At 43.4% G+C, this 21,649-nt stretch overlaps 1 protein-coding gene across 4 annotated transcripts in view; it reads right to left on the reverse strand.

The window, feature by feature from the left end:
• Positions 1 to 242: 242 nt before the first annotated feature.
• c2cd5 (C2 calcium dependent domain containing 5) overlaps positions 243 to 21,649 on the reverse strand; it is a 36,883-nt gene continuing 15,476 nt past the window's right edge. For 2 of the 4 annotated variants that reach the window (XM_083763765.1, XM_083763763.1), the window contains 19 exons: positions 17,270 to 17,384; positions 15,626 to 15,724; positions 15,418 to 15,529; positions 15,243 to 15,322; positions 14,788 to 14,974; positions 14,195 to 14,359; positions 13,565 to 13,609; positions 10,584 to 10,724; positions 10,333 to 10,396; positions 10,155 to 10,216; positions 9,900 to 9,998; positions 9,061 to 9,150; positions 8,872 to 8,956; positions 7,217 to 7,309; positions 6,520 to 6,552; positions 6,083 to 6,184; positions 4,644 to 4,837; positions 3,546 to 3,692; positions 243 to 3,009 (listed from right to left, as the gene is read on the reverse strand). In XM_083763765.1, the coding sequence (XP_083619891.1) occupies positions 2,884 to 3,009; positions 3,546 to 3,692; positions 4,644 to 4,837; positions 6,083 to 6,184; positions 6,520 to 6,552; positions 7,217 to 7,309; positions 8,872 to 8,956; positions 9,061 to 9,150; positions 9,900 to 9,998; positions 10,155 to 10,216; positions 10,333 to 10,396; positions 10,584 to 10,724; positions 13,565 to 13,609; positions 14,195 to 14,359; positions 14,788 to 14,974; positions 15,243 to 15,322; positions 15,418 to 15,529; positions 15,626 to 15,724; positions 17,270 to 17,384 (2,039 nt within the window). In that variant the 3' untranslated portion in view covers positions 243 to 2,883. The remainder of the gene's footprint in view (positions 3,010 to 3,545; positions 3,693 to 4,643; positions 4,838 to 6,082; positions 6,185 to 6,519; positions 6,553 to 7,216; positions 7,310 to 8,871; positions 8,957 to 9,060; positions 9,151 to 9,899; positions 9,999 to 10,154; positions 10,217 to 10,332; positions 10,397 to 10,583; positions 10,725 to 13,564; positions 13,610 to 14,194; positions 14,360 to 14,787; positions 14,975 to 15,242; positions 15,323 to 15,417; positions 15,530 to 15,625; positions 15,725 to 17,269; positions 17,385 to 21,649) is intronic. The other 2 variants (XM_083763766.1, XM_083763764.1) reach the window with 1 other exon arrangement.

The raw sequence follows: 21,649 nt of genomic DNA on the forward strand, positions 1-21,649 counted from the left end.
GGCTACGACATGCGCGGCCAGTTAAGACACGTGTGGCTGTTCAAGACTCATGCTTGGCTGTTCAAGACTCATGCGTGGCTGGTCAAGAGTCAAGACTAATGCGTGGCTGGTTAAGACTCATGCGTGGCCAGTTAAGACGGCACAATTCATTGAAAAAAGAACGAGATCTGGATTCAGACAATTCAATCTCAGTCAAGTTTCGGTAACCAGCAATGGCAGGTTATTGCATAAGTGCAGACATTTCCCCAGATAATCCCAATTTGTGTGGGCGTCAACCATTGCTTCAGTGTTTAACAATTCTGATTATCGCTGAAGAAAACCGTTGCACCATAGTGATGCTGTCAGTACGTCAGGAATGTCCATGTATGGACATACTGTATATCGCTAGACAACTTTATACACGAGACAATTAAATGACTAAACTAACATCAATCATGCTATACTTCATTAGTGTTAATTCATTTTTGTGTTGCCTAAATTCATTAGCCTTCAACGACAACTGTAGAAAACATAACAACAGGAACAAGGATGTCTTTATTCTGAATATATAGTTTACTTAGCAAGCCTCATTAGGCAACCATACAGAATCATGGCAATGCAAGTGGGTCTGCATGCAGCTGCTAGTCACAAAGCAACTCGGACTAAGTTCATTATATACATTCAAGTTTTTACAAAGATAGGAAACTGATCAATCATAAGAGTACCTCGACTCCTCTGACACAATATGTGTCAAACATTTCAGGATTTCATTGCACATGCAGGACTGAGCAGTTAGGTTTGCCATTATAATTTCATGTTACAAAAATACTAAAATATGATTCTGGAGAACATTTACACAAATACAAATTTTCTTGTGGCACCTACACTAGATGTCATTTCTTTCCAGCATATTAGAAATGAATGTTTCAGTAGTAAGAGGTGGGGATGCCAGTTATAATAGTGCCATAATTGACAGTTCTGGCTGGCAAAGGAGAATAAATACTAATCTATGCTCACTTTTGTATTTGTTTTTACGTTTCTCCCTTAATGTAAAGAATTGAGGAAGAACTGATCCTCTTTCCTTATTACATAGAAGAGGAACAGAGATATAATGAACATTACCCTATATCCCTGGTACTAGACCCAAAAAGGCAACATTAATAAATGTTCTGTCTTATTTTCATGCGACACTCCCCCACTCACTGCAGTCATGAGTGAATACAGGCATAGACAATAACCATTTTGGTTAAGTGTTACTGATAAATAAATGACATTTGCCTCTCATGCCTCTCCTCTCTGGCATTTGGTTCCTGACCATCTACACACTGATGGGAAATTATAAATGCTAAAGTTAAAAAAATATTTCAATACAAGGTGTTGTAATGTGTGCAAAACAATATCACACTCTAAAATAAACAGCTGAAACAGCTCTCTATTCCATTTGAGTTTTGAATCTGCAGCTATTTACTAGAATAGTTTAATTGACAATGCATAAGGCAGAGATTTTCCATGAACATATACTTTTTGAACTTCTTATAAAAATGAACCTGGACATCCAAAGAATAGCATTAGATAACGTAAATTCCCCCCTAAAGTCGAGCTGAAAGGATGATCACATCCTTGGTAATATTGTGCTTCTATTTAAAAAATATATGGCAATAATGACATGGCTTCCCTGGGGATTTCTGAAGTCATATTGACTATGTCGTTCCTGCCAAATATATGGACGGATGACAGGACGCTGCGCTGGATCTGAGACTATGAATGCACAACATGTGAATAATATTCATAAAGAATACTCACAATGTTATATTTGGGGATTTATGTCCATGGCCTAATTTGGCACAACTCACCACATGGATGCCACACCGTAGAATCCCATTGGATCTTTTTCATTGAGATCCAATCATGATTTCTTGCACTAAAACAAAATATGACACACGTCATGCTTATGTCAGCAAGTACCAAACAATTCCAATACCATAACATCGACCGGTCAATCAACCTCAGACACGGAATTAAGTTTCATTATGTTACAGGCACCAGAGGACAGTTCTGTATGCTGCAGTTGATCTGGAAATACGTTTCTGGAAACGCCCAATCACTGTGACTGGCTGAGACATGCACAGATCTCTGTTCAAAGTTATGTCCCGCAAACCTATCCTGTTTGTTTCACTAGAAAATATGTCACGTAGTAGATACCCACTAAATTTCAATTCAGCTCAACTGTAAGGGTTTATTTTCTTTTTATAATAGCCCAAGCCATGACAAAACAAACAGAAAACACTTGACGGACTCGGAATCTACCAGGCAAGTTTAAAATGACTGATGAACTCAAATCCATCAGCTACTTCATCTCTATCCAAAGATTAAAGTCTTAAGTTATCTTGTCCAAGTGAAATCAGTTAGGACAGAGCACCACTGTGTCCTTTTCAGTGTGAGTCTGTGGCCTAAGGATGGACTGAGTTTATTTATAGCTGCCCTAAAGCTTCATTAATGGAATGCCAATATACAACACAACCTGCAGACAAAAGGATGACAACACAGCTCTGTGTGAGACCCCGCATGGACGGCAAAGTGACATAGGAAGACATTTAGATGGATCAGGGCTAGTTTGGCTGAGGTGGATTTAACCAATCATGTTAATACTTTAAATATGACTGAATTGCAACACTTCCATGATAGTACCACAGCTGCTTCAGGTCCAAAAGAGAAATTGAACTAGTCACAGATAGTGTGCGTGTGTGTGGTGTCACATGGTTTTGAGCACTGTCTACTTGTTCAAAATGACCCAATCTTTGGAAGTATTCTATGGCAGACCATCTGGTTTTAACACTCTTATTTGGGCAGCTAGAAGAGTGTATGTCAAGAAAAGTGTGTCCTGCAAGTGTGTATGCTTCAGTTTCATGTGGTCCCGTCTATTCCACTGCTGCTCGCCTGTCCACTGTTGGAGAGAGGAGGGATAGTGTCCTGGTCGTTTTCCCTGACAAAGATGACAGGGTCTCCGCTCACATTGATGAGACACTGAGCCTGGAAATTGAATGTACACACATACGTTAAGTGCCTCTTGATGCCTTTAAACAAAACTCAATGTTCAAAATAGTCCCAGCTCTGTCCCAAATCATGACAGTTTTCTATGTCAGTGGGGCTCAACCTTTTTCATGTCAAGGACCCCCAGAATTATCTGTTTTTTGCTGTGGACCCCCATCAGAAAATATGTTGTCCCAGGGACCCCCCCAGAAGCAAAGATTTGAGTTAAAAACTTTCACTCTGAATGAATATATATATTCAAAGATTTGCGCCACATTTTCAAGATTTTTCAAAAAATAGCAGATCTACAAGCACGGGCACAGAGCTATTTTTTTTAAGCCAAAGTATAACATAATGCTTAACACACCAAAAGGGGTTCTCGTCCTGAATGGGATAAACAGGTTAATTATTGTAAGCTTCCACCAAATTGAAAGTAGAGTATGACTTTCAGTAGAATAAAAAATTTATGTGTTATTTTCTTAAATTCTGTATTTTTTAAAACATTTTATGAATGCTGCATGTCTGTGGCTGGGTACCTGGTTTTTGTTTGGGTTTTCCATGAACACACATTCCTTCATGCTGTAAGAGACTACGGCGTTGCCGCCCAGGGCTGCTACGTGTGCACGCACCATCGCAAACACCTCCGCTATGAATGTGTGGAGGAAACCACTCACACCCCCTTCCTGCAGAACACACACACACACACACACACACACACAATGAGCACCTTGCATAAGCTGATCTTGGGTATGACTTTTGATTAGAACAAAAATGACAATAATCAACATGGCTTGATCATGTCCTATTTTCTCTCTTTCTCTCTATACTAGACCTGTACGTGCCCGTCGCAGTCAGCCACCGGCCTACTTGGGAACGATGTAACTTGGGAACCTAATGATATGTTGTCATAGCACCCGTTTTAACTGTCAGCCGGTGTCCCACATGGAGATCTGTGTATGTGCCTGTGTGAAGACTTGGCAATCAATTCGGCCCACTGGCAGAGCCTGATTGGTTGAGAGGCTGGAAATTGCACAGGTGAAAGGAGTTGGCCTCATTAGGCCCACTGGCAGAGCCTGACCAGAGCCTTTTGTGGTGGTTCTGGAGAACCGTGGTACCGGGCACTGCACTCCCTGTGGGGGTGTGGAACGCATGTGTCCAATGTGAAGTCGGTGGGTCAAACGGTTCTCGAGTTATGTGCATTACAACCGTACACACACGTACGCATGCACACACATACGCACGTACGCAGAGACGTGGTGCATTATATAGTAGATATCTTCATCAGAGTATAAATATATCAGACAATCAGAGTATAGAGGGAAGAGTATAGCCAGGAAGTCGTTTTTAGGTGTTCAACTTCCAGGTATGATGATACCATGTGCATGGCCTCTATATTGGAATTTCAACACTACACAATGTGTTATTCTGTGGTCATAATGGCCTCTAGCTTCAACACTACACAATGTGTTATTCTGTGGTCATAATGGCCTCTAGCTTCAACACTACACAATGTGTTATTCTGTGGTCATAATGGCCTCTAGCTTAAACACTACACAATGTGTTATTCTGTGGTCATAATGGCCTCTAGCTTAAACACTACACAATGTGTTATTCTGTGGTCATTTTGTTCCTACCTCCCGCAGAGAGGTCGTCTCTCGGATGAAGAACATGTTGATGATTCCCAGGTATTTAATGATGCGTGTGCCCGGCAGGAAGGACAGAGGTGTCATCTTCACCACAGCGACAGAGCTTCCCCCAAACGAGCGGTTGGAGCGCAGGGAGCGCGAGCGGCCTTCGGGTAATGGACTGCAACGTTCCGATGACGAGGCTGCAGACAAATCGTTGTGGGGAGTGGGAGGGGGGGGTGATGGCATTGGGGATGAGGAAAGAATACCAGGGGGAAAGAAGACAAGAGGGAAGGAGATATTGGAGAAGTTTCACAATTGTATCAGATCCAGCGGAAGCAGAAATGCATGTGTACAGTGTGTGGATTGCAAAGGGTCTTTTGCAAAAGCGTCAATGCACGTGTCTGTTCGCGTTTTTTGCCGTGTGCGAGCAGGGAAATACTTTGTTACTGTAGATACAGCAGTGAGTTTGCATGCAGCATGGTTGGCCACGTTGACGGCGTAATCACTTGGCATGCAGCAATGCATCGCATGCGATGAAGGCGGACAAAGAGACAGCCACATAGTGTCTGCAGACAGACTGACAGACCTGGGCACAGCTGTGCATAGGCTGACATGTACCTGGTGGTCTGCTGATGAACAAGTGTATGTTTGGGCAAAGTGTTTACAGTACAGTGAGTTCCTGAGAGCTTTTTGAGGGAAAACGTGAAAGGACAGAGACAGCTGTGTGAGCTGGGCTGGGCACATGTACAACAGCAAAGAGTGTGAAAGATGATCTGTCCTGCTGCAAAAGTGGCTGACACTTCGAGACACATTAGACACATTAGATTGGTGACTTCACTTACGGTTTGTCAAAGAGCATGCATTAGGAATAGTACAACAATCTGACAGCGTCCTCCTCCAAATGCTGTCAGGGTTACAGAATTTGGATGTTAAATGTTGGGGGGTTTGTATAGACCTCTAGGCACTAGAACAACACATTCAACAAACCAATCTACATGTAGCAGTAATAATCCTCTAATGCAGAGGTAAAGAGCAAGGCGTTCCATAAACACTGTCGCTATTTTGCTGCAAACAAGCTAACTTACAGTTGGAAAGGGATCGAAAGAAAAACTAGGAGATCGGACATCGGCCTGAGAAATCAAATTCCATCTACCGTGTCCGTCATCACAGTTTGATTTAACCAGGGATATGGAGATTTCAGAGCCAAGCTGCCCATTGGAGATCCCTCTGAGGGGCGGGGCTTCAACTTTCACACTCTAGCCAATAAGCCAGTGCTTTTTATTAAGGATGCTCCGCCCCCCAGCGGCATGCAGGGGAGGGGTGTATGTGTGTGTGTGTGTGTGTGTGTGTGTGTGTGTGTGTGTGTGTGTGTGTGTGTGCGTGCGCGAGCGTGTTGTTGCCATGTCAGTGAGGAAGTTCACCGATGTGCGCTAGTGTCCTCCTACTTGTCTTAACTGATCCCCGTCTTATGGTGTGAGCTTTCAGCCTAAGTAGCTCTAGCCAGGTGCTGCATCTGTCTGCAAAGGAACCGTAATCAACGGAAGGAGCTGGAGAGAACACACACACACACACACACCACAAAACACAGGCATACACACACCAATCCACCACGCACACCACACACACACGGACAAACAAGACGTGTGGAAAAAACACATACGCACACAAAAAAAAAGACGACAAACGACAACAAACAAACAAACAAAAGAAGAACAGAAAGAAAGAAAAACATAAGAGGATGAGGTAAGGGAGTGATAAAACTCACTGTCACTCCGAGATGAAAAGGATGAGAAATCAAAACAACAGGGCAGTGTTGTAGTCATGGTGGCAGGGAGATGGTGGGACGAGGGGAGGGGGGAGACGAGGGCGACAAGGTGCTTACCTCTGGATGAAATGTTGGCACTCTCCGGAATACCTGCACACACACGCGCGCACACACACACACACACACACACACACACACACACACACACACACACACACACACAAGAGTACAACTCATTAACACAATTCGATTTGCTCACATGGACCTATACTGTCTGCAGGATTATCAATATCCTATATTCTATGAATCCAAACTATCTACACCAAAAACTATCTAGAGCTGGGATATATCAGCACTAGCATTTTTGGGATACTTAGGATACCATACAGAAATGTACTTCTGTGTTATATGGTGTTTTGTACTGCTGTCCCCAACAAAAGAAAATAAATGAACTTGTTGAGACAATTGTTCCCATGTGACATGCCACACTATGTCCTACACACAATAAAACATTGTGTTAATTTGTCTCTCACATGGCATTTCAGAGTCAGATAATTCACTATGCATTCACTAGTACTACAGCTATATAATACACAGAGTGCTACAAGATAATGGCCATCTCTTTACCTGTTCGCTGTACCATTAGGAGGCGATTATGGCAGATTTTTGCAGCGGGTGTGAGTAAAGAGACTGTACCTGAGGTGTTAGTAACACTTTCTGTTCATAAAGGACGGGACACAGGGCAGAAGTGACGGGAGGAGGGAGTGGAGGGGGGGGGGGGGGGGGATCAGAGAAGATATGAAACTAAGGGTACCTGAGATTTTGGCTGACTGTTGGTTGTTGGCAGACGTTGAATCGGCACAAAGCTCCATGGAAAACTGCAGCTGTTCCTCCGTTTCACCACCTCCTGAAACATACACAGGCTGGTTACAATGGGTACATCCAGATATTCCTTCCTGGTTTTTAGACACTTGGTGGATGGAAATGAAGCTCCACCGTAGGCGGAGCGTTTCCGTTTTTTTTGGCCGGCGCTGCACGTTGCAGCGTGGGTGGAGTTTAATTTCCATCCACCAGCTGTAACATCCGGGCCGCTTCCCTACTTCCTTTGCAGGTGTTACCGAGGATACCAATTAAGGTTCTGTTCTATTTAATTTGCAGTGGTTCTCAAACTTTTAAATTTCAAGGACCCCCATAACTCGGAGTGTACAAATGGAACCAAATGGACCCTTATGTGTCCATTTGGTTCCATTTGTACACTCAGTGTACTTATTTGGAACCAACTCAAGGACACTTTGAGACGTGAGCCAACACGCACAATAGCAGCACCCTGACTGTTTGACCAGAATGGAACAGAGCCTTAGTATCAGAGGTAACACCTGTGTGTGAAGTAAGTATGGAAGGGGCCCAATTTCTTTCCAAAATGGCGTATGTGCAAATTATAATTTTATTGGTAAAATATTAGAGGCTCTAATAAAAGACACTGGTTCTGTTCAGAATGTATTGTCTCCCGTCTTTCCACAAAATAATAGAAAATACTGGATAGTGGGCTTGATAACAACCCGACTCGATGAGCCTGATCGAAGGTGCTCGTTATCAATAAAAATCAAACCCGTGTGAAGTGAGTGGTGCAACTCCGTGTGGGGGTCCCCGGGGTGAGCTCCATCCCTACTTCTAACCAGTACTAGGTTTGATTTCGAGGCAGATATGAATCACGCACAGCTTCAAATGGTGTAAGCCAAGTGATACTTTTGACTTTGTTATCTCAGGATACTGTGTATAGTATACTGGATACTCTGTCCGTCTGGGACAGACAGAGCGAGAGAGAGACACAGAGCGAGAGAGAGAGCGAGAGAGCGAGAGAGCGAGAGAGAGAGAGAGAGAGAGAGAGAGAGAGAGAGAGAGGTTCTGTTTGTTTAACGTTACCAGCTTAGTTAAATTAAACAATTTAATTGAATTAAGAAACACTATATTTTTAATTGTGTAAAACCAACTAAATTATTGCATGTCCAATAAAATGAATAACCTTGAACGAAAATACAATAACGTCTCTAAACTGTGAATGTTGACAGTGAAGTCCAAGGCTGAATGTGACAAAATATGAGACCAATATGACAAATATTGGTAGTTTTCCAATACATTATTTTGTGAAATAAAGATTTCACCGATTATACTGCATTATATTAAGACATCCAGGGCTATATCTTAAACCTGGTGCCTGTAAATGAGGTGTGGTAAGGAGGACCTGGTCTACAGTACAGTGCTGTCTGGTGCGGTATTTCTAGATGCATTTTGAATTTTGTTATTTTAGGGTCAAGACCACTTAGCCTTTGGTGATGTTCATTTTGTGAGAGCACAAAGGCCAAATAACATGGCAGGAAGGCCATAAAAATAAAACAATGATTTGAAAGTCCATGGAAATAATGGATTTAACTTAAAGGATGTGGAGGATTTAATTTTAAACAAACTAACCTTTGTTTAGTATCCTGTCTACATTAACAAGCTTCTCCGGAAAGTGCTCTTTATCATAACTCATTGCTACGGCAGTCACTGCAACCTGGGGAAGAAGGAGAGAGACAAAGAGTGAGATTCATGACAGGGTAGGGGGAGTGGTCAAAAAGGAGTGCCATTGTTTCCAATGCAGTTATTCAGGTGTACAACCTGTATGAGTTCATCTTCTGGCACTGCTACGGCAAAGTTGAGATGACAGAGACAGCAAGGGACCATGGAGCGCAGCTTGAAGTACAAACTCTGGAACAGACAAAATACATGGCACTGCAGTCTGATCCATCCAAAGGCAGATTCTAATATAAGCCTTGTGTCTAAAAAAACAAAAACAATTCAGTTATGTCCAGTATTTCTAACCCAGCGGTAATGATTCATATAGCTCTGACTCTCTGAGTGTGTCATTTTCAATAGTTCAAGTTGTTGTGCAGTTGTAAACTTTGTACTCTTTGTTGTACCATGTCCTCTACCACCACCACCACCGACCATATACAACATTAATACTGTTTGTTGTACCATGTCCTCTACCACCACCACCACCGACCATATACAACATTAATACTGTTTGTTGTACCATGTCCTCTACCACCACCACCACCGACCATATACAACATTAATACTGTTTGTTGTACCATGTCCTCTACCACCACCACCACCGACCATATACAACATTAATACTGTTTGTTGTACCATGCCCTCTACCACCACCACCACCGACCATATACAACATTAATACTGTTTGTTGTACCATGTCCTCTACCACCACCACCACCGACCATATACAACATTAATACTGTTTGTTGTACCATGTCCTCTACCACCACCACCACCGACCATATACAACATTAATACTGTTTGTTGTACCATGTCCTCTACCACCACCACCACCGACCATATACAACATTAATACTGTTTGTTGTACCATGTCCTCTACCACCACCACCACCGACCATATACAACATTAATACTGGTTGACCATCCTGGAAGTGGCTCACCTTTAGCAGGTTCTCACACAGGTCAGTAAAGATCTTGTTCAGGACTTGATTGGTAAGACTGGCATTGGTCAGTCTAAACACCCGCACTGATGTAAACATCTGAAATACAGTGACAGTACGCACACCAACGTTACCAGAGAACATTAATGAAGATGAAGGTTAGCATTGCTGGAGAGAGGGGAAAAAACAGTACTGGTTGGATTGGAATAATGGGACGATGAATGGACGTGTATTCATATTCTGTGCAAGAGTGACCTGTAATCCTGTGGTCCAGTTATAAATCCCAGGCATGATTTCAGTGTTACAGCTGTAGAAGCCTGCAGAGAAGAGGAGGAATAATGACATTAATTAGCCAGCTGCTCTGATTCAGGAGAGACAGTTGATTGTTTTGAGTGCAGTGCATATGTTTGTGTACTGATGGAAAGGTAGATACCAGCGGGTGCGGGAGCGTCCATCAGTAGAGAGTGGATGTCCTCCACAGCGTCTGTGTCGTCAATCTATACATAAGAAAAGCAAAGCGATTGGTAATGTGACGGACTTGTATGTGGCAGTATTGTTGTACTGTCTGCCACAGACAATTTCGATTTAGACTTGTCATTTGAACTTCAACAAAAGATAACAATAAAACAAAAACTAAATAATCTTTCACAGAAACAGCACACACACACATACAGTATACGGTACCTCCAGCACGAAGGCGTCCTTCTTGCCGTGGGAGAGGTCCAGTTCTGATAGCTCATCAGAGCTCTCTGAGGTTGAGCGGAACAGTCTGGTGCGCTGTCTGGGCTCGGGGATGGGAGAGCCCACCGCCTCTTCCGTCGGCTCCTGCAGGAAGCGAGCGACACAAGCAGCTGAGGACTGGATAAATGCAGGAAGCCCACAACACTACCCTCTTCAGATGAGGACTGGATAAATGCAGGAAGCCCACAACACTATAGGGCTGTCCCCGACTAAGGATTTGTATAGTCGACTGATAGATGAATACATTTGCTGTTAGTCGACTAATAGTCGACTGAGCAAAAAAAAAAAAAAAAAGTGTATAAAAATACAATATACAAAAATATTGTATTATTCCACTAGGTCTGTGGGGGACATAAACACATTTGAACATTCTGACTGTTCAAATCTTTTTTTTTAACAACTGAGAGGCTTGTCATTAGCCAGATGTAGCACAGCAGGTGAGATTGAGATTCTGGAGTCTATCAGGCCAGCGCACTGTGCGATTCAAGTCACAGGCAGTGGCACATTGCCACACAGGCAGACACACTCCACATGCACATTGGAGATTTGAACAGTCAGAATGTTCAAATGTGTTTATGTCCCCCACAGACCTAGTGGAATAATACAATATTTTTGAAAATATTGTATTTTTATACACAATGTTTTGGGGCAAAAAAGAAAAAAAAAGAATTTTTTATTTTTATTTTTATGAACATCGACTAAGAGGTGGTCAGTCGACTGAGACCCGTTCCGATCAATTAGTCGACTAATCGAGGTCAGCCCTACAACACTACCCTCTTCACGCACACTAGAGATGTGACTGGATAAATGCAGGAAGCCCACAACACTACCCTCTTCACGCACACTAGAGATGCGTGGATGGACGTTCATTTGACATTATCCATCCATTATCCAACCGCAGCGGCATTAATTATATCGTCCTATTTATATTATTCACACCAACCGCTGGGATGCACATGGGATTCTATATATGGTACGTATTTGTACAAATAATGTCACTCACTCAACACAGCCGAGGTTACCGATGTTGCGTAGCGAATGTATACAGTACCGTAATTTCCGGACTATAAGGCGCACCTGAATATAAGCCGCACCAGCCAAATTTAGGGAAAATCCCAAATATGTACGTATACAAGCCGCACCGGACTATAAGCCGCAGGTGGCCCCCTAGTGGCCGTTTCGTTAGCTCAGAGCCTTAGATGGCTCTGCGTTAGCTGTAAAAATCCATAGATAAGCCGCACCGTTGTATAAGCCGCAGGGTTCAAATCATGGGTAAAAAGGTGCGGCTTATAGTCCGGAAATTACGGTATTTCCATGGTAACAACAAGCCCTCCACTCGGTCTTCATTCAGTTTCTCACATCAAACTTTCCATAAGGAATATCCCGTCATCGACTCGTCGGCAGGGTTTAGAACTTTAACTAAATCACTCCCAAGCCAAACTTTTCTTTTTTTTCTTTTTTTTAAGTTTCTAACTCACTACAGCCGCCTTCATAGGCCTATAGATAGATGTCATTAATTTATTTCCCGCATTATTTCACATGTGGTTTATCCAATAGTAATTCATAATTATATTAGATTTTACCCACATCAACCCAAACTGTGGCTACCCACGGAAACCGCGGATAAAACCGCAATCCACGCATCTCTAACGCGCACATCTGCATTCTCTGTCTGGCCAAAAAAGGTGCCCAAAAAGTTCCCCAAAAAACGGTGACATTGTTGGCCACAAACCAATTGTTAATTTGAAGAAGGATCTGGAATGGATAAACAGCAGAGAGAACACACACACCATGAAAATGTACACATGTGAGGGTGAGATGGTTGTATCACAGGGATTAGAACACAGACAGAAGGCTATCAATTAGGATTGTGTGGTGGTGGGTTTGCTGTCGACAGGTGAATCTGTGGTGGGTTGCACTCATTGTCCCATTTTCCCTTGTTGGCCCCACATTGAGCTGTGTTATGAACAGTGTAGTCTCACGTAGCCAGACAACTATTCCACAATCTCCCAATGCTATAGAGTCTGGAACTACAGCTCCCAAGAGCTGAGTAATGGAAGCCGTCTCTGCTGCTCAGACCGGAAAGATATTCGACCAATCACGACGCGGTGCTCACAGAACTGTAGTGCTATAGGTCATAGCAGTAGGCATGGTTTTCTGGACTCACTGAAAAATTGGCCATTCATTCATCAATACAAAAATATTACCAGTAATAACAATTATTTTAAGTCTAGAATCCAGTCATCCAGGATCCTGATGAATCATGACCATAAAACCTGATTCTGTGAAAAGAAATGTTTTAATAATGAATTACCCCATTTAATAAATACCCTTTGTTTAGTGGTTTTCATTTTTCTTTCTTCACAGAATCAAAGGTGTTGACTCACCAGGATCCTGGATGTCTGGCCGCAGAATTCTAGGCTTAAAATAATTGATATAAATATTTTTGTAAATCTCTATGGGAAATATTAATGGTCAATTTCAGAAGTCCAGAAAACCATGCCCACTGCTATGCGAGACGGGAGCATAGAGTCATACGAGTGGGAGATTTATGTTATTTGTACGCGGATAGTTTAACACAGAAAAGTATCATGAAATGAACAAAACTAGTGAAAGAAGGAATAACGGCAAAAATGAACTAGCTTCAACAATCAACAGTAACAGGCTGTTTTGCTTCAAGTACTGTAGGACTTGTTTTTGCCGCTGCACCATGTGACGGGATGCGTCGCATCCGCTTTATCGCTTACTCATGAGCTTCTGTTCTCCAGACTGTATGACGGAAGCATTTTAAAATTGCGAGAGGCAACAGTCTGGCCACGCGAGACTATGAACAGTGTTGTCAGTGTAGAAATGTGATTAATAAGAGCGGACGAAGGAGTCATGCGTGGCTGTGCCTCACAGCCGAACCCAGTCATGCTCAGTACCATGTTTATGCCGCGGAACACATCGGGGTCCAAGGCAAATATTTTCTTTAATGGAAGGAGGGAGAAGAGGGAGAGATTCATCACGACGTGTATACAGCACATCGTGTGTATAAAAGAACAGATTATTGATGGCTCAATGGGCTTTATGCACACAGAATAATTATTGATACTTCCAGGCCGCTTCCCTACTTCCTTCACAGGTGTTACTAATGATACTGGACTCTGTTCCATTTAGTGTACTGTGATTCTCAAACGTTTACATTTCAATTAACCCTATAACTCTAGTACAAATGGACCCAATCACCATAAGGGTCCATTTGGTTCCATTTGTACACTCTCAGAGTTACAGAGTTACAGGTCCATTTAGAAGAAACTCAAGGAAGCTTTGAGACCCTCTGGTGTAGCAGAGTGTTTCCAGTGAGCCAACCTGCACAATAGCAGCACCCTGACTCCGTTTGACCAGAATGGAACAGAGCCTTCATTAGTATCATCAGTAAGACCTGTGAGGGAAGTAGGGTAGGGGCCCAAGTTCTTTCCAAAATAGTGTGTATGCATAGAGCCCATTGTTAAAAATCATATCATCCTTCGCGCCACACATGTGTGGTGTCTGAATGGCAGCCAGACACTCACCGGTGGGTTGATGTGGTACAGCTCTTTGTTCTTGGCGATGGTGTCATTGATACGTTTCTGGATGGTGGAGATGTGCTGCTCATTAGCCAAGTCACCGGGGGTTTTGCCCGCAATCTGGATCCCTCCTGGTGCAGGCAGGGCTGTCAGATACACACCTGTAGCAGACTGAACACACAAACACACACAACGTATGAAATTCATCCATTACTGACTTCCCGATTGCAGTGAGCTGTTGAAATGTCCTTAAGCAGGATATTAGACTGGGCGACAGTGGCTCAGGGGTAGAGTGGCCGGGAGAACAGCAGGCTGGGAAAACCGTGAGGTTCCCAGTTCAAACCCAGGCTCTCCCAGAGTCGAAGTGTCCTTGAGCAACTGAACCCCTAATTGCTGCCTTGCACCAACCAGCTTGCATGGTTTCCTGTGTATTTGAATGGGTGAATGTAATGCACAATCTATGTAAAGCGCTTTGGATAAAAGCGCTACAGTATATAAATGCACCATTTAACCTTCACCCACTCTTTCAAAATGCCAACAACTTTAAAGGTGAATCTACCATCACCATGATAGCACAATACAACAACACATTAACTCACAGCAAGGCCCAGAAGCATGTTCTCTCCGATGCTGATCTGGATGCGGAGTCCAAACAGAGCGTTCATGCACCGCAACTTCAACTTGTTCATCAGCTGCGTGTGCAGCTCATACTCCATGAAGGGCAACAGGTTGGAGATGGCAGTGGCATTAACCTCTCCCTGGGCTTTCTTCTTTAAACGGCACAGTCTGGGAGACAACACGCACACAGATTTCATGGCAGTGCCAAAGAGGAAGATACGGACGCAATTCTATTCAATACTAAGCAGCTTACAATTGTAGAATGTGCTCATTTAGAGGAAATGTTCTAGAGAATAAGTAATCATACGTGATATAATTGAAATTGTATATTTTGAGTGTTTACCGGTAGTTATCGCTCCCAAAACTGAAATTAATGTAACCAAGTCTTTACACGTGTAGAAACTTTACATGTGTCTGTCTTGTTTGAATATCTCACCTGGCCTGGATGAGGCAGCCTTTCCCTGTGACAGCTGCTTCTTGTGGCAAGTCAATGGTTGTGAACAGCACATCAGGAACCTTTCACAGAGCAATTCACACTTTATTCACCGGTTTGTGTTCGGTGTGTACATGCATATACTGTATGTGTGCGTGTGTGTGTGTGTGTGCTAGACCTTCTGTCGCCGGCAGTGGTAGCAGTAGGTGAGCTGGGCGGGGAACGGCATGTTGAGCTCGTCGTATGGAATGTGACAAAACCCACAGGAGGGAGGAGCCGGGTCCTCAAACCTGGAAAGAACACAGACTTGTATGGGCCCTTGCTGTCCATTATCAGCCACACATACTAAGGGATTGTGTTCAAAATGCATTCATCCACACACACACCTCTGATCGCCGCTCCCAATATCCAGACACCCTTCACGCATGTACCGAGGATTCAAGATGGCCGCTGTGCCCGCTGCCGACAGGATGCACACCTCCTCGCTGTGTAGAGGATGAGAAGAGGAAGAGAAGCAGAGAGAAAATGGTGAGAGAAGGAGGGGAGAAGGTCAGGAGAGGTCTACTCTACTCTATGGCATTTAAGTCAAGTTTATTGAAATGGGTTTAGTCCTTTTCAGTGTAAAAACCAGGGGCGCTCAGGTGAACTGCTTGCCCACCACCACAGAGGTTCTGGGTTCGAATCCACCGTGGTGCATCTGGCTTTGTCGATACAAACACTTTGTCTATACGAACACAATTAGCCCTTCGCTAAGACTCACCCACCCACACACGCGATGGCAAGCTGTCCTTCTCACCTATTGAGATGCATGTTAAATGATTAAAAAATGATTTATAAATGATTAATAAATGATTTCTCCATATAAAGCAAGACCTTCAAAATGTCTTCTAAATCTAGGCTATGCACTGGACAAATGTGCATGACATTATTTCAATAAACTAGACTAACTAACACAGGAGAATTGTGAGTACCGGTAATGCACGGTAAGACTACAGTGAATAGTATTATTGCCATTTTGCAATCACCTGGATGGGTCAGTCATGTAACTGTCCCAACGGTATGTGTTCAACAACACAGCCATGCAAAATAACACTGACAGCCGTGAGGTGACGAAAGCTTGCCATTAGGGATGTCCCGATGACGTTTTTTTGCTCCCGATCCAATTCCGATCATTTGATTTTGAGTATCTGTCCCGATCCGTTATTTATATTTTTATAGGACACATATGCCGTACCACAATAGTACAACATCCAAAGTCCCAGACAATATCCAGTCTAATATCATAATATGAATATAATATTGATAATAGTGATGTCCCGATCACGATCACGGCAACCCTACTTGCCATCCTTAGCAAAGGTTGCTTTTGGGTTGGGGTTTAGCGAAGGGCGGAAGGGCTAATTGGCCTGTGTTCTGGGTAGGGAAGCCAGGCATGCAGTCTACTCTTATAGGCTGGGGTGGCATCTGTCTGCACTAGGGATTGGTGGGTGGGAGGTTATACGTCCCCCGCAGGGGGCTTCTCACTGGCAGGTGTGCGAGTAGGCTACAACAGCAGTGACACGGACAACACAGCTGTGTTTTGGTTGGAATCAATTGGCATAATGACAAAAACTGGGGAGAAAGGGGGTAAAAAAGCATGCACAAATGCTACAAATACAGTGTAAAACTAAATACATGTCAGCCAAATCCATCCAAAGTCCCTCTTAAAATATATATCGGTCATTCTACGAAAACGTGCCATTTTTAATTTTCAGTGTTTAACCAACAGCATCTTATTTTGTAAGAAAATGTTATCAAAACAAAATATTTTATATTACAAAAAATGGTGTGGATAACCGGTCACTTTTAATTAACAATTGATTTTATCATTTTGTCTTTTTTGAGTGGTGAAACCACTCCATTACGGAGCTATGTTTGTCCCTGGGTCCATGTCTGGGTCCGTCTTTCTCAACCGTTTCAGACGCGGGAAGGCGACAAAATGGCACGTTTTCGTAGAATGACCCATATGCCATAATTGTGTGTCTACATACCAGATGCTGGTGTTCTCACTGTATCCCACCACAGCATGGCACCCCAGAGCTTTGGCATGAGATTTGATCTCCTGGCGAATTTCCTCCCACCATGCATCCCGAGTCTCTGGCTCATCTGAAACACACACGACACTGTGTCAAACGTGTTCTCACCTCAACTCTCTGATTGACTTCCACATCTGACTGAAAATAAGCTAATTAAAAACTGTCATGATAAACCGACAGCATTATACACCATTTCTGACACAATGAGGTGTTCCCCAATCAAAGTAGTGCTCAGACTGACTATACCTTGACTTAACAGCAAATACACAAAACGTTTGCAAGTGATTAAATGGGGCATCATAGCAAGCCAAAACCACTTAACCAATTATCAGCTTGTAAATAAAACCTGATAATGGGGAAAGAGTTGACTTAAAACAATGGTAATGATGAAGGCAAAGTCAGTGGTTAGGTTAGTGTGCATTTGATTTTATTGGCATTCCACATGTGCATGTTAATCACCAGCCCAACTGGATTCTCCTTCATTATTGAAAGTCTCCTCTCCTTGTCTCCTTTCGTCATTGTGCCCCCCTAACAGGCATGTAACAATCAGGGTGTAAAATGCATGTCAGCCAACAGACAAATGATAACAAATACAACGTTGGCATGGAAGGAAGGATATTAGGCTACTCTAATGACAAAGGTCAACATTTGGAAGTCCTATTCTGAAAATCTGGTAGCTTGTTAAAATAGTGAGACAAATTAGGTATGTTTTCAGCCCGGTTGATGAGGTGAAGAGACAAGGAAGAGGATGTTTCATAGTTTGTTGGCATTCAGCCTTCATCATAGTCATGGACATACTCGTGAAGGCTAAAACATGGGCGTATCTCAATATTCAAACGAGGCTCTGTTCCAAAAGGCCATCAGTCTGATTTCACACTGGTTGTAAGGATTTTACTCAACCAGGATCTTGCAAAGGTTTGTATATTCACTTGCTCATGTCGTGCTGCATCAGTGTGTAGAAAAGATTGTGAGGAAGCCACATTAGAGTATTGAGCTGTGCCCCATGTTTCTCCAAGTAGGCTACATGCTGGCAGAGCCACAGACAGACAAAGATAGTGAGAGAGAAAGACAGCTGTTTGTGAGAGAGGGAGTGAGTGGATAAGGAGAGGGGAATAAAAAAAACTAAACATGAGTAATAATGGTCAGGCGTATTAAAGACCCACCATGGTCTTGGTTGAGCTCCTTTGAAAAAACAAAAGTGGCATGTCACACAGGCCAGGCACATGACTATGCGCATGCTCATTGACCGCATCTCATTCACCCCCAAGGGCTTGGTTTAGGTTTTTAAATTGCAGCCACCGTGATAATTTCCCCCAATCACAGATTCCCTCCACGGTGCTCCACCTTCTTCTGTCTCTCTCTCCCTCCAGTATGAATACAGCCTGGTGAGTCAGCGATGTACATCATGTACACTAGGGTTGGGCGATCTGACGGTAAAACCATATACCTTGTTTGTTTGCTTGCAACGGGTTAGTTTCAAAACTATATTATTTCATATTATTTCATACAAACCCTTAGGGTTCTTTACGGTAGAACCTACGGCAAGTCTAGCCTGCGATCAATTCCATTTTCGGATTTCTGATCCAGTTGGGAGCGGAAATAGCTTATATCATGTTGTAGTCACTGGTTTGTAGTCATCAGGCTGGAATCACCAGACCGGAACCTGAATTACGCAAAAGAATTCCCCGCGATCAAGTGCATCATCAATTTAGGGCCTACCCACTAAAGCCCTTGATGCAGCGTAGTTTAGCTTATAGGAATAGTTTGTTTGGTATATCCATCTTCTATTCCAACTCGTAGCGACTGGCGAGACTAGTAGTTATACTCGATTCAGCATGGGGATTGGGAGAACCAAAACAAAGCAGCGCCAAAAAAAAACGGAACTGAACCACAGTTTTTTCCATTTTCGGGTTTCCATGGCCGAGACCGGATCACACGGTAGAAAATCTGGTGATGCAAGGTTACGGCTAGTCTAGAGCCATGCTTCTAGAGCCCATGCTTCAGTTTCCCTATAACAGCAGCAGAGCATATACAATTAGCAACATTAGCATTGCTGAGAGATGCAATATGAAGTTCAAAATGGATTAAACGCATATTATTAATATGTCAAGTTGTATTTCAAAGGACAATCTTGCTTCCATTGTGGATTACATTTTTATCTTTGATCAGAGACATAGTAGATAGTACAACATGGTTCAACCTGTTGCAGTAGCTTGATTATGGATCCTGCCGCAAAAGAACAAGGAGGTGCGGCCTTTGCGCTTAGAGTCAGGTCCACGGCCGTCTTGAGTGACAGGCTGTCAGCCAGGCCAGGCAGGCAGGCACCGCCGTTTAGAAAACATTGCGCGATGCATTTCTTAACAGAATAGCGTTCCTATTGGGTTCCAGGTGGTCCCCAGCTAAATGATCCTATTTGGTTTTAGGTGGTCCCCAGCTAAATGATCCTATTGGGTTCCAGGTGGTCCCCAGCTAAATGATCCTATTGGGTTCCAGGTGGTCCCCAGCTAAATGATCCTATTGGGTTTCAGGTGGTCCCCAGCTAAATGATCCTATTGGGTTTTAGGTGGTCCCCAGCTAAATGATCCTATTGGGTTCCAGGTGGTCCCCAGCTAAATGATCCTATTGGGTTTCAGGTGGTCCCCAGCTAAATGATCCTATTGGGTTCCAGGTGGTCCCCAGCTAAATGATCCTATTGGGTTCCAGGTGGTCCCCAGCTAAATGATCCTATTGGGTTCCAGGTGGTCCCCAGCTAAATGATCCTATTGGGTTCCAGGTGGTCCCCAGCTAAATGATCCTATTGGGTTCCAGGTGGTCCCCAGCTAAATGATCCTATTGGGTTCCAGGTGGTCCCCAGCTAAATGATCCTATTGGGTTCCAGGTGGTCCCCAGCTAAATGATCCTATTGGGTTCCAGGTGGTCCCCAGCTAAATGATCCTATTGGGTTCCAGGTGGTCCCCAGATAAATGATCCTATTGGGTTTCAGGTGGTCCCCAGATAAATGATCCTATTGGGTTTCAGGTGGTCCCCAGATAAATGATCCTATTGGGTTTCAGGTGGTCCCCAGATAAATGATCAAGAGTTGGTAAGCAAATGGACCCTTATAGATCTTTCACTCAAGAGTTATACTGTTATTATTGGTCAACGTTTGTGTCTCTCTCCTATGGTACCACATCAATACAGCATGGAATTGTGGACAAAATTGTACGTTTGGGGTCTAAATCATGGTCCGTGGCTCAAATATCCCAAGAGTTAAATCGCGTTAAATACGAACTAATATCTATTAAAACTAATACACGTTAAAAACGGAAGCTTGTGTAATGTCACTTCCAAGTTCCAACCAATGCTTCTCATACGAGGAAATCAAGAAATCACTTTGGCGTTTCTATTCGCGTTAATGCCTGAACACCTCTACTGTTATGTTAAAAACGGATCGCTTGTGTAGGGCGGCAGGGCCTCGCGTTAGAATACGAAGTAACAACTATATTCTGTTAAGAAAATGTTAAAATACGAAGTAACAACGCTATTCTGTTAAAAACGCATCGCGCTTGTGTTCTTAACAGCGGTGCCTGCCTGCCTGGCTGACAGCCTGTCACTCAAGACGGCCGTGGGCCTGCCTCTAAGAGCAAAGGCCACGCCTCCTTGTTCTTTTGCGGCAGGATCCATAATTAAGCGTTTCAGTAGTATCCATCAAGTTGTTAAACATAGCGTGTCTGGATGAAGAAAACATACACATCGACACTGCAGAAAACCTTTGGATGGAGAACATCAAGACGGTCGTTAACAGACACGTCTGTTGTAATTGTAACGGGTACTGTTCAACCTTCTGTTCAGTGATTTAGTGTTATATCCTACATTTCAAGGAATTAAGACTCAAGACATCAACTAGGGTCCTAGAAATGCAGTTTGAATTTGTGGTGCAGTGTGGTACTGCAGGAACTTTGTAGATCAGCCGTGTCTATCCCCATGCAATGTGTTTTTGTTTTAAAGGAATACTTCACCGGGTATTGAAGTATTCCTTTAATCACCCAATTAAACCATGTAACGAAACCATGAATTGAGGGACTTTTTGACGGTTTAAAAAACGTCCAACTCTAATGTACACCATTCTCCCCGTCTCTCTCCCTCCAGTATAAATACGTGCTGGTGAGTCAGGGATGTACATCCTGGTTAGTGTGGCTCTTCTTGTAAGAGCGTAAACCTCCTAAACCTTCTCTGGTCTAGGCAGGATAAACTTTGGATCACGATGCAGATGTTTGGAGGGTGAAAGCGTTTTAGGGTCAGCTCTTGGGTGGGGGCAGCAGGTGTCAGGTGATAGCTGCGGTGCAGGTGGGGGGT

Source organism: Protomyctophum parallelum (genome assembly GCF_964188405.1).
Source record: "Protomyctophum parallelum genome assembly, chromosome: 4".
Lineage (NCBI taxonomy): Eukaryota > Metazoa > Chordata > Actinopteri > Myctophiformes > Myctophidae > Protomyctophum > Protomyctophum parallelum.